This window comes from Grus americana, chromosome 8 (assembly GCF_028858705.1).
Source record: "Grus americana isolate bGruAme1 chromosome 8, bGruAme1.mat, whole genome shotgun sequence".
In the NCBI taxonomy this organism is placed as follows: domain Eukaryota; kingdom Metazoa; phylum Chordata; class Aves; order Gruiformes; family Gruidae; genus Grus; species Grus americana.
Window position 1 is genome coordinate 9,012,715 of NC_072859.1, and position 15,463 is coordinate 9,028,177.

Here is a 15,463-nt window from a genome sequence, read left to right on the forward strand (position 1 = left end):
ATTGCTTTTTGTGGATGGTGTTACTCTGCAGGGGACACTGGACATCAAATTAAACATGAATTCACAATGTGATACGCTTGTATAGCAAAAGCCAATGTAATTTAGACTGCAGATGCAAAAGGATATTGCAGACAAGAGAGTCTGGTAGTCTTGCTGTTGCTCTTGGATTATAATGTATGTAGGTAAGGCTTTGTATTTGAAAGGTTATAGTGCTCATTTGATAATGGCTGTCTGGAGTGCTATCTTATCCCTCAACGCTGTATCTCAGCAAGATAATTCGTGTTGCTATCTAGAGAATATAATCAAATCAGCAGCTTACCTCTCTACTTCAGGAAAAGACTTCGCTCTCTACCCATGTGGTTGCTATTTTTGTCTCTGGCTTTGATTTCCAGTCACGATTGATTTTGTGAGTGTTATAACTTAACTTACATATTGTTTAATTGATAAAATGAGTGTCAAATTTTCCTCCCTCTTCAATATCCTTTCATGTATATCAGGAAAAGTAACAATTGTGTACATGACTTATTTAATCCCACATTGAATGTTTCTGCTGCTTTTTTGCTATTAATACTGCCAAATGTGGCAATAATTAAGTATTTCTAAGATTTTTTTGATTATTTCTACTCAAGTTTCAGTACAAGGTCTGGCACATAAGGAGTGTATTGCATCTATATTATATTGTGACCTAGAAGAAGATTGTATTCTTGGCTTGTAATAGCAATGCATGGTGTAGAGATTTAAATATCAATGTTATTGATTTGTCCTTATCATGTTACTGAGCCCATTCCTGTTTCGAGGCTTGAACCATAATGATCCACTTGTCACCTCGAAAATAAATTACTTGATGTAGGCTGTCACAAGACCTATGCAGAAGCATGTCAGCTGATTGAGTGAAACCTATTCTAACAATAACTGGTGTAAAATTGTTTGCAAAGAGAGACCCAGGAGGATATCAGACTCAAACAATTTTCTTTTCTTTTTTTGTCTCGCTGTCTTCCACTGATAGGAGTCTTGTTTTTCCTGTGATGTTAATAGGAAAATCTAGGGAGAAGGGAGGAAAATAATAAGAAAAACAATGGAAGCAGTCTTCACAGGTTATTTATCATGTCACATGCATATTATACAGTGAAAAATAACAGCTCTATCTGAAACTTTATAGTTGGTTTTTCTTTAAACCTGAGAGTGTGCCCCAAATTTATAACGTGGGGAACTGAAGTGTGGAGAAACTTGGTACCCTGTGCAGGGTTGTGCAGGTAATTGATGTGAGGTTATCAAGTCCTAAACCAATATCCTAGATATTGGACAAACATTTCTGCACTGCTTCCAAGAACACCCCTGGTTTTGGGACAGACATCTTGTCACATTGATGTGACTTAACCCAATGTTTGTATGCGTGGGTTTGTAATGCGTCCCTTAGGTTGAAAAGCACTAACGTGCTTTCCTGGTGAAAGGAAGAAGTATAAAACCAGCTGAATTCTGCATTCAGGAAATACTGAAAAAAAATCTTTTTGTTTTCTGTAGCAATTTCTCTGTCAGTGGGAGTGGTGTTAAATAAAGCAGTAGCAGAATCATGAGTGCACAAAGAGATTCCATGTTCTTACATGCTTCATCCTGTCATCTGCCAGCATGAACGTGGGGCTTGGAGACCTTTCTTGTTCCAGGTGTGGTCTCAATCTCTTTCTCCTTCTAGTGTGTACCCAAACATACTCTTCAGGCTGTTGTGGAAGTCGTATTCTGGTTTTACTAATCTTACAGGCAACATACATACTGGTTATTTGCTTCTTTTTGACAACAGTCTGGTTGTGTAGCTGGTGCTTTTTTGGGATTAGGATATCTGCAAATCACGAAGGCTGAGACATACAGTTTTGTGTGGCTTTTCTCTCTTTTGCTTTGATCTAAGTGATATCAGAAGGGGTAGGAAGAGAAAGGGAAGAATTAAGTGCTCCATACAATCTCCAGTCTCTAAAATGTATTGATGTAAAATGTAAATTTTAAATTTACATCTGTAAAATGTAAATTAATACATACTACTTACAATATTTTATCGGAGAATCTCAAGGCATTTTGACAAGCCACAAACGCTGCCTCACAAACACTTGTAAAGTAGGGAAATATTATTCTCCCTCCCCTGCCTCCTTTTTTTTTAAGCTAATAGGGAAACTGGAGGAATAGGTCAAAGCTTTGGGTGAATTCCTTCATCTGTTTCTTGGTTGTCCTCTGCCTGAGGAGCAAGACTTTTTTCTTTCCCTGTTTAATTGTGCAGAGGTCCATTGCAGCATGGGAGACAAAGGTGTGATGCTGTCCGTTCTTTTGTAGCTGCGGTGGTTAAAGTGGCAATTTTCAACGCTTTGTTGGAGAAAGCTTCTAATTTTCAAAAAGCATTGTTTAGCAGTCATTAGAAGTTCTTAGAAGTGGGTATTTACAGAAGCCTGGAGAGTTGTGATGGGAGCTCACCTCTCTGTTGTCTGGATAAGGAATCCAGGCACCTGAATTAGTTGCCTAGAGGTAGATGGCATAAATGTTCCTTACAAAGGATTAAAAATTGTTCTTACTTCTGAGGCTTTATTTCTTAATTGTTCTGTTGCATCTAGCACCACTATGATTTCCTGAATAACAGGAAACAGTCACTGTGAAGTTATTATAGTTATTTTTAACAACTAAAAAATTATCACTAAGCTGTGGGTTGAATGCTGGTCAATCATTAGTGAAGAGATTTCGGTGTTCTGCGTGGCTCAGGGTTATCTTCAGGTTGGAGGTTTTTTTGGGGGGCAGGGGCTTCAGTCCGCGATGGCCGGCTTCCAGTGCTGCCTTTCTGCATGGGCTCTGGCACCTTAATCCCTTTAGTTGAGACTCATCTCCTGCAGAATACAGCCCATAAATCTGCACTTCATGATCCCTCTTCTAGTATAACTGACTGCTCCAGCGCAACTGAAACCCATTTAAAAGACTTCCATTCTTGATGTAAGTACTGGAAATGATAGTTTACCACACCATCAGTATTCTCGCTACCTTATTTGCATCTTTCACTTCAGCTTCATTAATTGCCTAATGATTCATCCCGTTATTCATCAAATTCTCTTGTTAATAGCTGTAGCAGGCTTTGGTGGTATCAAACAAGTTTGATTAACATATCACCAACAATTAAGAGCTTTTTGCTTCTCATACGATGAAGACATTTAGCAGCCTAAATTTTATTGTTACTGCCCCTGTGAAACTTGACCTTAGCTTTGGAGCAGCACACTTTCTGGTGCTTGTTGCAGCTACGTTAGTTGTACTGTTCCAAAATCCTGAAGTGAAGTTATTGCCACAACTACAGCATGACAATTTTGTGACCGGTGTGATTTGGTGATCAGCTCTCATCCGTGCATCCCTTTCACTTGTGTTTGAAATCTGAGTTTGATACAGGTTGTAGAGAGGACAACGGAGTCAGGCCATCGCCCTCCTTTCTTTCTGCATGTGAGCTTAGTACTTTGGATGGGCATGCCAACGCGTGCAGTCTTGTTCTCAACTAACTGTTTACAACCAGACACAACAGGGTTTTCAAAAAACTAAAAACCCTTCTGTGTGCTTTACTGATGGATTTCAGACACCTTTACTGTGTTTTTCAGAGGATAAACCAATATACAGAAGGGAAGCAACATGCCTTATGTTGAGCCATAACACCTGGAGTGGAGCCTTAGTTTTCCGTACTTCAGTCTTTTGCTCTATTGAGCAACACTGCTTTGTAACAGTGTGCATCTGTGAGGACTGTTTGTTTTACAGCATCTTGGTAATGTTTGCACATGGAGTTTGCTAGTGAATCATTGGCAAAAGTTCTTTTGCAGCAGGTTACCATAGTGACATCCCGGAGTAAAACGCTGGGTAGCGTGAATGTACCTCCTTTCAACTTTCCCTTTGTTAAATGTGTCTGCAGATCTCCTGCCATCTGTGGTGTCAGAACTTCAGGCCATTCTGATAAGCACCCAAGACACTTTAATCTTTGTAAGAGCTGGGCAAATTAATAAGCAAAAGGAGAAGAAAACCTAGTCAGGCTTGTTAATCTAAATGCCTTTATTTTTTTTCTCTTCTCTTCTCTGCTTCTTTTGGGCTGTATACAGGCTGCTCAGCGTACCGAAGGAACAAACTATTTACAGTGTTTCTGTGCCATGTAGCCTCCTAAGCTTTCTCTTCTGCAGAAAGACCCTGAACTTTACAGCGAGAACCACCATCAGAATGCTCTCTCAAGTTTTTCTGAGACTGGGCAAATATTCTCTTACCTCCTTGTGCAATGTGCGTGTGGTCCTTGTAGGGCATTCACAGCCAAATCTGTTTTGTCTCTATAGAAATGGAGCTTTACTGAGCTCTGTAACTCTGTGCCTGATCGGACGTTTTCAGATGAGGAGAAGGATGACCTTCTGGCTTCCAGGGCAGTGTAAGCTAAGCTTTGCAGTGGTGTTTGGGTTTTTTCTGGAGCTGAGGGGGACAGTTGTCTTCAGAATTCAGTCACTTGGAACTCCTTTCCTCTCAGGGGTCATTGCTGAGAATGTGAAACCTAATATTGATGCCCCATTAGAAAGAAATTAATTTGGCTGTATTCCCACAATGCTGTTTTTGCAGCACTAGCCAGGGTGAAAAGTATTAAGTATTCTGGGTCACTGAAATCCCTGTGACTCCTATGTCAGCGTGCAACTGAGGTGTAAGAAAATGTGTTTTCAGAAAGCCGTTTTAAGACATTTCTGCTTGAATAAATAGATTCCAAATCATGGGTTTATTAGTTGGAAATAAAAGGAATATGTCCACTCCCTTCAGTCTTCAGGTAAGAGAATATGAGGGAAATGTAATCGGCACTACAATTTGGGGTTATGTTCAGAATTTGGCACCAAAGGCTGCCTGCTTTTTGTTGCTCCTGTAAGCTGAGCTCCTAACAGCACCTGGGAGTCCTTGCGTGTTTTACACGCTTCTTGTATATTCTTGTCTTGAAACTTCTTGTGTGACTTCTCCTATCTTCCTCTGTTCCCCAGAAGTCCTGTCCCTGCAATACCAATTTGCTGTCACTCTCGTTCCCTCCCATGCCAAGGATTTTTTGAATGCCTCATTTTCCCCCTTGGACACTTCTTCCTCTGCAGAGATTTTGTACTCTTCCATACTGCTCTCTGTGCCAAGGTTTTGTTTGCCCTTCCACTCTCAGCTCCTGCCAGGAGCTTTTCTTTTTTCTTTTATTTTTTTTTTCCTTGTTTTTTTTGTTTCCCACTGAGTCAACGTTTTTAAGAGAGTGTAGGGATGAGCTGAGGTGATTCAGATGTTGTATTATTAGAATGTATTAATGACAGCCATCAATGCATTTCTTGCTCTACAGATGTTAGGCATTCAGATTTCCCACTTAATACAAACCTAAATGCTATCTATTAGAAGCACAGACCATAGTTTAAGACTTGTCAGAAGGCTCATATTCATTAAAATCTCTGTGATATGCTGTGTCCAAAGATTTTCTTCAATGTGTTGGGTGTGCTTGTGCGAATTGTGGCTACATCGTGCAAACCTTTGCAGCCAGACAATGTGGAAATATTTGTGACTGCAAATACCCCTGAGTAAGGCAGGGGTTGCCCTTTCTCTGCCTACCTCTCCTGCTCCATCCCCCAGCCTTCTTTTTGGAGATTTAAGTAAAATAACCCTCGTGTTGAAGACTGAGAGAGATCTGTAGGTGAGATCTTTTTGTCACCTAATTAGAATGTCTGGGATAGTGAAATATGTACCTGGCCTTGCTGGTTTATTGTTTTTAAATGGTTTTGGACTCTTGAATATGGCAACTAACTATCATTATTATTATTTTTATTATTGATGTTACTTAAATATGGAAGCCAGATTGCTGGTAAGTAGCGATTGTTCTGGAAACCACGCAATGAACAAAATTTGAATCTTCAGACATTTTGGGCCATACTTTTGAAAGTCAAGTAGGAAATTGCATACCTCAATTAATCTTTGTCCTCCTTTTTGCTTTGTGTTTTAAGTAACAAGCCAAACCCCAACCAGATCAATGTAAATAATGTCAAACCAGGAGTGGTAAATGGTACTGGAGCACAGGCACAGAACACGGGAGCAGGACGGGCCTGTGAAAGCTGTTATAGTAAGTGATGTGCCAGTATGGCAGTTGTGCGTAGAGAGCATGAATGCTGTGCTGCAAACAGTAAAATAAAAACTGTGTTGTGGTGGGCGGTGGGAGAGAAGGCTTTGGAAGGGTGGGGGGGACAGAATTTGACATAGCAGCATTTAAGCAAAGGGGGTTTGGGGGTTGCTGGTGTTACATTTGTAAATAAAATTATAAGGTAGTAAAGGAGGAGTTAGTAAATGTCCTCTGTAATTGCAGGTAGCTGTTGAGCAAAGACTTAAGTCACTAAGGGGTGAACTTGACAATTTTTTGGTAATTTTTAAGTAGATTTCAAACTATGTGATACCATTGTATTTGGTCTACTGCCTGATATTAATATACTGAGTTCTCATGATTGTGCTCCTTCATGGGGACCCTTTAGAGAATGTAGGACTATATGAGAAGTCAAGTCACAGATTTCTGATGTTCTTTCATTGTAAAATTAATGTACGGGGAGTTCCTGAAGACACTCTTCCCTCTCTCTCCCATGCTCTGCAGAAATTGTTGCCTACCAGTCTTGCAAAATGAGAGCTTTCAGTTTCATTGGCGGGAAATTTTCCCATCCTACTAGTTATTTTTTAATGTTCATGTTTTAAAAGGGGTTTATATGTGTATTTAATTCTGCTGAAATCACAAGTACATTTAACAGTGGTGATGATGGTGAAGCCATCATCAGGTTTTTAAGGTCTGTTTTGAGCTTTGTGCTGTCTTTATGTGGGTTTTCTTTTGTGACGGTTTTAAAGAGAATAAGCTCTGAAAAGTGATCCTGTTTAAGGATATATATAATTTCCACCTTTGTTATCTCTAGCCACACAGTCTTACCAGTGGTATTCTTGGGGTCCCCCTAACATGCAGTGTCGCCTCTGTGCATCCTGTTGGACGTACTGGAAGAAATACGGTGGCTTGAAAATGCCAACACGGTTAGATGGGGAGAGACCAGGACCAAACCGCAATAATTTGGTAGGTATCTGCAAAGCAGACTGCTCGGTGCTCTTGCCTGGAAAGCTAGGTGCCATGATAGCGAACTAGTTGTTTGCTGTTCTTAAATATTTTAACAACAAAAAGAATGCCTTCAGCCTCCATTGTTGTCCTTGGGTTTGGTATTTCATGTCTTGCAAAAGTTGGCACGTTAACTTCAGCTATAAGTAATTTGTTGCCAAGTACTGCCCTGAGGAAAAAAAAATCATTTGTTTAGCAAACTAGCCATCAAATACATGGGATAATTTAATGAAGATGGAAAAAACTGAAATGCCAGCCAGTGTTTCTGGTATTTGGTTTCCATGATTTTTGCTGTAGGGGGAAGAGGACTTCCCCCTCCCATAAAGGAATTAATTATTTCCTGAAACCTGTTCCCTTTCCCAAGGCACATTCAACATTAGATACCCCAAATTGTTCGTGGCTTTTTACAGATCCCTTATCTTGTTTTTCTGCTTAATCCTATTTTTTTAATTAGTCCTCCTTCCTTTTGGATAGGTTTGAATAAGCACTGTATGAGTTTCTGTTTAATATTTCACCTTTTATTTAAAAAGCAAAATTCTCAGAATTTTTCTGAATTTGGTGGAAGTTCAGTCTGGAAGCATCATACATTGAGCAGATTGGAAAAAGTAGCTGCATCACATGGACAGAAGGATAGTGTACACTGAACTTTGGTCTTAGATTAATTTCTTTCCTCTCTCCTAGTCTTTCCTATCATTTCTCTTCTGTTCTCTTCTATTTCTTTCATTTAACCTCTATCCTTTCCAGGCTGCTGTTTGCCCTCTGAAGCTAGCTAATTGCTGAGATGACTGCCAGGTTTTATCAGCCTTATACCTCTTGTTTGTTAATTAAAAAGTATGTAAATAGTCAGAGAGGGGAAGCCTTGTTCTCCCCAAACTGAAATTTCCTCCTATTTTCCAACCGTGGGCAGGTTTGAGATAACAAGATACTACTTTCATTATTTTGTTGGTTGACTTAGTTGCTTTTCGTGAAGATCCTGCTTTTGCTCTCTGTAGTAGATAAATGTCTTTCAGTATTATTCTTTATTACATGCAGTGAATATTTGGTAACTCTGTAAATGCTTTCATTGAATTCAGAGTAAGAATTAAACTAGAAATTCTTGCACCTTTGAGACAAAAACATTCTTGCATGCTATAAGTTTGCTTTGGGAAGTGAGTTTGTGATGTACATTTTAGCCATATAGCTACTTTCTGATATTTCTCTCCCTCTTACAAATGCTTTTTTTATAAGGAGTTTGCATTGTATATCCAGAGAAACTCTAAGCGCCCGAAGTTTTTTCTGTTGGCTCTATAAACGCTAAATAATGGGATAGCATCAGGTAACTTCTTTAGGTCTGGCTTTTGGATCCCTACTTTAAAACTTGGGGCAGCACAGAAATAAATATTTCCTTGTGAAGATAAACTGTTTACCTTCATTTTATCCTTTGAGGTATTTTGGAAGAAAATTCCAAATGTTGATGGGTAAGATTTGGGAAATGGGGAATAGCTGGACTGAAAATACTTTCATCTGTAGTACTGTTTCTGATCTTGTGTCCGTGAATCAGTAGTTGAAAGTGATTTTATATTATATTCTTTCTCTTCTTGAAAACTATACTTTCTAAAAATTGTTTTTTAGAAACCATATTTATTTTTCTTTCTTTCTAGAGTCCTCATGGTGTGCCAGTACGAAACAGTGGGAGTCCCAAGTTTGCTATGAAGACACGACAAGCTTTCTATCTCCATACAACAAAACTGACAAGAATTGCCAGACGATTATGTCGAGATATCTTGCGCCCTTGGCATGCTGCAAGACATCCCTATCTGCCTATTAACAGCGCAGCAATCAAAGCAGAATGTGAGTGGTGATGCAGCTGGGACCTACTGGCAAAGGAGCCCTCTGAGATTCCTTTCCTATAAAGTTTGAGTTGCAACTTCTTGAGATGTTCTCTTGCGTGTAGCTACTGGTTTCACAAAATCTAGCTATGCTTGCAGAGTGCTCTAACACTGTAGGCTAGACAAGTAATTCTGAAAATTCATGAACTGTTTGTTTTAAAATATTCATGTTTGCTATTACATTTAGCATTCTGCATTTGTGTACTGTTGCCAAGACATGCTTGCAACCTGTAAAATTCCTTTTGATTGGAAAGCTCTTTCAGGACACTTGAGTTATTCATGTATTTTTGCTATAATATCTAAATGTCTTTACCTTCTAATTATTTTTCCTTATTTTACAGGCACAGCACGTTTACCTGAGGCATCAGAAAACCCATTGCTATTAAAGCAAGTGGTTCGAAAGCCTTTAGAAGCAGTACTCCGGTATTTAGGTATTAAAAAAACCAAACACTACCAAACACAACCCCCCCCCAACCAAACAAAAAACCCTTCTAGCTATTTCTGCTAACCGTTTCTTTCTCCATTTGGTTCTGGATTTAGATGCTGGTTCTGGATTAAAAAAACCAAAACATTGAAACCTTCCCATGAACTTGTCCTTTTTCCTTTTCCTATTTAATTTGACACAGTGGCTCAGCAGTCCACTGTGGGCTCACTGAGCTGTATCAGAAACTTTTTTCCAAGGGAGGGATGTGTTTGCTGTGGTCTCCAGTGTATGTGGAGACAAGTTACCATCTGCTAATGGAGGCATGAACATAGTGTTTTGGGAACAATTGGTAAGTCCCATTGTTCCAATTTTTGAGCTGTCTGGAGGCAGTTCCTACAGTTGGGTTCTCCAGGAAGCCTCTCAGGTTTAGGACAGCACTGTGTACCACAGCTTGTGAATCAGTTGGTGGCTGTTCTGTGCTGGAGCTAGACAAGAGGACTGTACTTCCATTCTTTACTTTCTTGGTTTGTTTGTTACACAGGTTTTTTTGAGGCCTTGGGCCTCATCAGCTGATCTGTGGGGGAGTACTGAGTAGCTCTGTCCAGGACCTTGGTGTAAGTTTTAGGTGCTGGAAGAGGCCAGCTATGTGACATGCCAGCACTGACTCCACAAATGAATGCAAAATCATTTTTCCTAGCGTTGCCAGTTGCTAGAGACACCCTGAAGTCATGTTTCAGGATGTTACAGCAGTCTAACATGAGTCTAATCACAGAAAGCTAGTTTGGACAGTGGTACTTTGAAGGCTTCCAGATTAACAAGGAAATTGAATGCCTTTTTACTCTGATAAGAAACACTGGGGTTGATTTTGTTCCTTTCAACGTTTTTATTGATAAAATATTGTAAGGCTTGGGGTTTATTAAATATTTACTGTTTCTCTGTTGACTGTTGTTCTCTACTGTATACTAATGAGGTACACAGATTGAGAAACCTTTGGATATGTATAGTGCAACCAAATAAAGCCAATAAAGGGAGAAGTCTTGCTGTTGGATAAAATCCTGCTTTTACTAGTGGTACAGAATGTAGCAGTACATTTTGAGACTTCATTAGCATTGTGTCAGGGTCTCCATTTGACTACTGTGCTGGGAGAAGGGAGTGAAAGAAATGGAGGGAGGCTGATGGACTGGCAAGAATGTATTTTTGGAGGTGTCGTGCTCAGTCTGCTTCAAGTTGTACGTTACTCAGCTGTTGGGGCTGCAAGACAAAAACTAGGTTGAAGCTCCATTTGCTGTTGCTTGTAATTTTCTCAGAATCTTTTCAGTTGAACAGTGTGTGCTTGATCTCTGCCTTGGCCAGAAGTTTGAATTCGGACTCCATGTCCTTTATGGTGGTGCTTTGAATCGTCACTTGTTTGGACAGTTTAGAAATTATATTTTTTACAAACTTTGCAAAACTTTGCAAAGTTCTAATTTCCTTGGAGTTTAGGGGTGTTGCATGACTGCCCAAAGATGGCTTTTAATGTAGAACACACCAAAAATGATCCCAAATTGTTGGAGAATAGTGTCCTGGAAATAGATACAAAGTGCTTTTATTATTTTTATTTTAGAATAATAAAAATAATTTTATATTCTTATTTTAGAATAATATTATGACATTGGTTTCGACATCTTCAGTAGAGGTGAATTCTTAAATATACATAAAATGCTTTATATAAATAGCAATCGCCAGTCAAACTTATTGACTGAGATAGTTCGTATATAAGGGGAGGTATACTTGGTCACCTTGGAAGTTTGCAGGTTGTTTTCAGATTTATAATTTCAGTATCCTCACTAATAAAAACCCCCACCTTGCTCTTTTACAACAGAGTCTCATCCATGTCCTCCGAAACCAGATCCTGCAAAGAGCTTGTCCAGTTCTCTCAACAATCTGACTCCTGCTAAGTTCACGCCTGTCATTAATAATGGGTCCCCGACTATCCTGGGAAAAAGAAGTTATGAACAACACAACGGAATGGATGGTAAATATTTTTCTGTGAAATGTATATTGTCTATATAGGCTTTTTCTTCTGTCCTTTCGGTATACAAGGAGATTATTTAAAACTATAGTCCTTTATATAAATTCCAAGTTTCTTATTCTTGAGGGAGGTTAATTTTTTCCTTTTGTAAAAGTCACTTGTCCCATTTCTCCTGGGTGAGACACATGATGATGTGTACTGTCTGGGCGGTGCACACACATAAAGCTACGGTGCTAGTGGAACTCTGCCTAGCTTGACCAACCTTGCAAATGGGATCGTGAAGGAGGAACTTGAGTTTTTAAATGAGTAGTATGAAGAAAACCTGAATAGCTTTTTCCAATGATATTTCCTTTTTCTTTTGAGGTTTTACAGCTTTTTAACCTGTACGTAGTAGCTGTGCAGTTCCAGGTGGCTTTGTAACGTGTGGATCACCTGGCTTTCAGCAAAGCTACCAGAGGCTGCATGCCATTGAGAAGGGCTGCTTAGCTGAGGGAGGCAGACGTGCCAGATCTGCTGTGGCACAACCTTGCTCCTGCCTTGCGCAGAACCAGAGCGTTGGCTTTTGTTGGCCCTGTCACTGAATACCTCTGTGTCGTGGAGTTTGGGCTTCATCTCCTCAAGAATAAAAGGCAAGGTGAAGGTGTTTGAAGTGGGATAGACGCAGGATGTTCCTGGCATGGACTCCAGGGCTCTGATCTGAAGAGTTGCTCTTGCCTGAGAGTGTCGGGAAAGAGAAAGTGCACTCTTTTTCTCAGATGAGGATAAAAGGGTCTGTTCAAATGGTCTTAACAGGAGTGAGAACACAGCGGGTAGCTCTCCTTAACAGGGAAAAGGAACAGTTGGTTTAATGGTGACTCTGAGCAGGGAGGGAGATACAGAGAATCTTTCTCATTTCTTATCTTTAACTTTATATGTGGCTTATCTGAAATATAATTACAAACATTTGATATCTTATTGTTTGTGTTTTAACATTAAGAACTTTTTAAAACTGCTGCTGTTCAGGTTGCTGATGTGATGTTTTTCTCTTTTCTGTTCACTTGTGCTCTATCAGGCAACATGAAGAAGCGCCTGTTGATGCCTAGCAGGGGTAAGACCTTGAAGCTGCGCTCAGCTTATGCTAGGAGAGTCATTTTTAGTTTCATCTGCTGGCTTATCTGTGCTTTGTGGCTAATGAGTCTGTGTGCACCTTCTGTGTTGATGTCTAAGTGTTCCTTGGGTAACCATTTCCACCCATGGTTATGCTGCTCACCTTCCAGGCTTTTCACATGCAGATGACAAGTCACACAACCGTGCTGAAGACATGAAGTGCTATGTTCAGAATTGATTCCTAATTCCTCAAGTTGGCAGAAAAGTTTTCTAGCAGTTTTGTGAAACTGCTGAAAGCTGCGATGGTTGGTTTGAAACTAGGTGTTGTTTCGCTGTTTGACTTTTAAGAAATCCAAGTTTCACGTGTCCTGAACTACTTTAAATTCACATTGACCAAAAGAAATAGAAGACAGTGTTCACATCGAGTCCCAGGTTCAAACCTCTCTATTTTCCACCGTGAGTGGACAGTCTCACTGGTGAGGGACTGTCTGTATGTTCTCTACTTGCACTAGAAATGGTTTTCAAAGTTTCCACAGGCTAAAAACTAATCTATTCTGGCTACTGAATAGACCTCAGAATCTTTAGTTTGTGATAGTGCAAGAAACGCGCATATGATGTCACTTAACCAAATTCAATAGAACGGACCAATAGTTAAGATATACAAATGTCATCGCGAGACAGGCAAATGCAAAAACTTAAGCTTACATGTTACCGTGAAATGGCCCATGCTGCATGCCCTGATGTTAAGCTTTGTGTTTAATGGCTGAGACAGTGGATGACTGTTACCAGTATTTACCTGCATGCATGCATATATAAGTGCATGTGGAGAATACAATGAGGGCAGAGATCTTTCTACTGTCTTGCTCTCTTTGGGAATTTATACCTCAATTTTGCGTTGCTGAGTTTTTAATGTGCTTTTTAACTTTTGTGTTTTGGGAAAAGTAACAAAGCTCTGCTGCCTCGGTCAGTTTGGCTTCCTTGGGAGCTTTGTCCAGTAATGAGGGATGTAGATGCGGAGTAGCTCACTGAACTTCCACAACTCCTAGTGACAACCTGCTTACTGGCATGCCTGCTGCTCCCTCCTCAATGTCCTCATCAGCAAAGGGACTGCTGAGTCACTAAGCAGATGACACACTTCTGAAGCTCTGAGATGTTGTGGCCCAAAGGAGGGAAGTGGAAGAAGAACTGATGCTTCCCTCAGACTCTCTCTGCATAGAGCACAGGATTTGATAACCTGAGACCATTTACTTACTGGAAATGGAGGATTCTTGTTTTAGTGTTTTAAAACATCTGTCTGCTGGTACACATATTTGATTAGATGCATTTCAGTCATAACTGTTGCTGGAGCAGTTTGCAAAAAGAAGATTTTGGTGAAGTACCTGTTCAGGCCGCTCAGAAGAAGTGTTTCTCTGAAGCATACATGCGCAGTTGTGCAGGGGCTGGCTCTCACCAAGCGCCTGCTGCTTTATCTGCTCGGTCTGTTCTCAGCCAGCCACTGAAATACTTGTAGTTGTATTTGTTCTGTAACCACTAGGTAGCGGAGTACGATTCAGTCCCAGAATCTGTTCACCTGCTGGGGTAGTGAGTGTTAACTGGAAGTTCTTGTGAGCAGTTTGGCTTAAACTCATTGGTTGAGATTTATTTGTGAATGGAAAATGTTTGTCGTGCTGCAGTTTCGATATCTGGAATATTTTCTGACCCTGGGTTGCTGGAGGCTTTGCTGAGACAGAGAGGGAAGGGAACCACCTGCAAGGAAACCAGTTTTAAAGACCTTGGATCAAGCTCTCCCGGGCACAGGGAAATGGTTGGTTGAAGTTTGGCGGAGCTATTTCTGGCCTGGAGTCAGTTTGTGTGCCAGTGCACTTATCACTGGTTCCCAGTTACCTTGCACGTGTGCTTGTAAGCTTTGCTCGCCCTGGGCAGGGCTAATGCCAGTTTCCTGTACCATGCCAGCACTGGGAACGTGGTGCTGAGACTTCTCCTTGGCTCTGGATGGAGTCAGACAGGCTTACTAGTTTGGTGGGCTGCTGGTGGGAAGGGAGAGGAGGAGGTCAGAGGAGAGGAAGAGCACGACTTGTGAACTGTTGTGAAGAAGGGTTGAATGGCAGCAAGAGTGATGAAGCCTTGTGAGCAGATTTAGGAGCCAGTGAGGTACTATCTATCCAGAATGACTAATTTTTTAATTAGAACTGACCTAAAATAGAAGAAAAAGATTGATGAGAGTAAAACTGAATTGTTATAACCAGTCAGATTCTTCATTTACATAGCTCCTATAGATACTATGGGAAATTGGGGGGGGGCAGGGGCGGAGAGTTTGTTATTTTTATGTTTTTTCCTCTCCCCATAGTGATACATGGTGGCATACTGGCTGGTTTAGGTCACTGTAGGAGTATACTGCATAGAAAAGCTAGTGGTAAGACAACTGAACGAGGAGACTGAAAATACTCTTTCTGCACAAATTTAAGCAGGAAGACGATTTATCCACCTATGCTGCAATAGTTTTCAAGAACTTACTGCAGCTACATAAATTATCCAGGGATTTTTCTGTTTCCTGCTGATGTGCTGTGTTGGTGGTACCTGGAAGATACCGTATGGTTTGGACAGGTCACTGTGTCAAAGTCTCTGATACATGACAGTGGACAGCTAGTATGATGGGCTTTAGCTGAAGTCTCTTTGCTGGTGCCAAAAGCCTTTTGGATCTGAGCTATTACTTCCAGACTTGTGGGGGGAAGTATGTATGCTGTAAATTATGGCTGATTGCTGAGCTGATTGCATGTGATAAGTTTTTAAGGCTTTCCTCATGGCCAGATCTTAAAGCAATATAAAAATCAAGAGATTGCTTTGCAGGGAATGAGCCAACTAGCAAGCTAGTATTTTTGCTTAGTGTAAAGCATTAAGATCCATGTTTATACATATATATTGGTGGCCAGGTTTCTAAGGCATTTAAATTT

General features: G+C 40.4%; 1 protein-coding gene across 4 annotated transcripts in view; it reads left to right on the forward strand.

Moving 5' to 3' along the window:
* The window catches only part of MTA1 (metastasis associated 1), an 87,174-nt gene that overhangs the window by 54,414 nt on the left and 17,297 nt on the right, over positions 1–15,463 (forward strand). For 3 of the 4 annotated variants that reach the window (XM_054834177.1, XM_054834179.1, XM_054834178.1), the window contains exons 12-17: positions 5,988–6,103; positions 6,933–7,084; positions 8,764–8,953; positions 9,333–9,422; positions 11,277–11,429; positions 12,478–12,513. In XM_054834177.1, coding sequence (XP_054690152.1) covers positions 5,988–6,103; positions 6,933–7,084; positions 8,764–8,953; positions 9,333–9,422; positions 11,277–11,429; positions 12,478–12,513 — 737 coding nt within the window. Of the gene's footprint in view, positions 1–5,987; positions 6,104–6,932; positions 7,085–8,763; positions 8,954–9,332; positions 9,423–11,276; positions 11,430–12,477; positions 12,514–15,463 lie in introns of those variants that run through there. The other variant, XM_054834180.1, reaches the window with a different exon arrangement.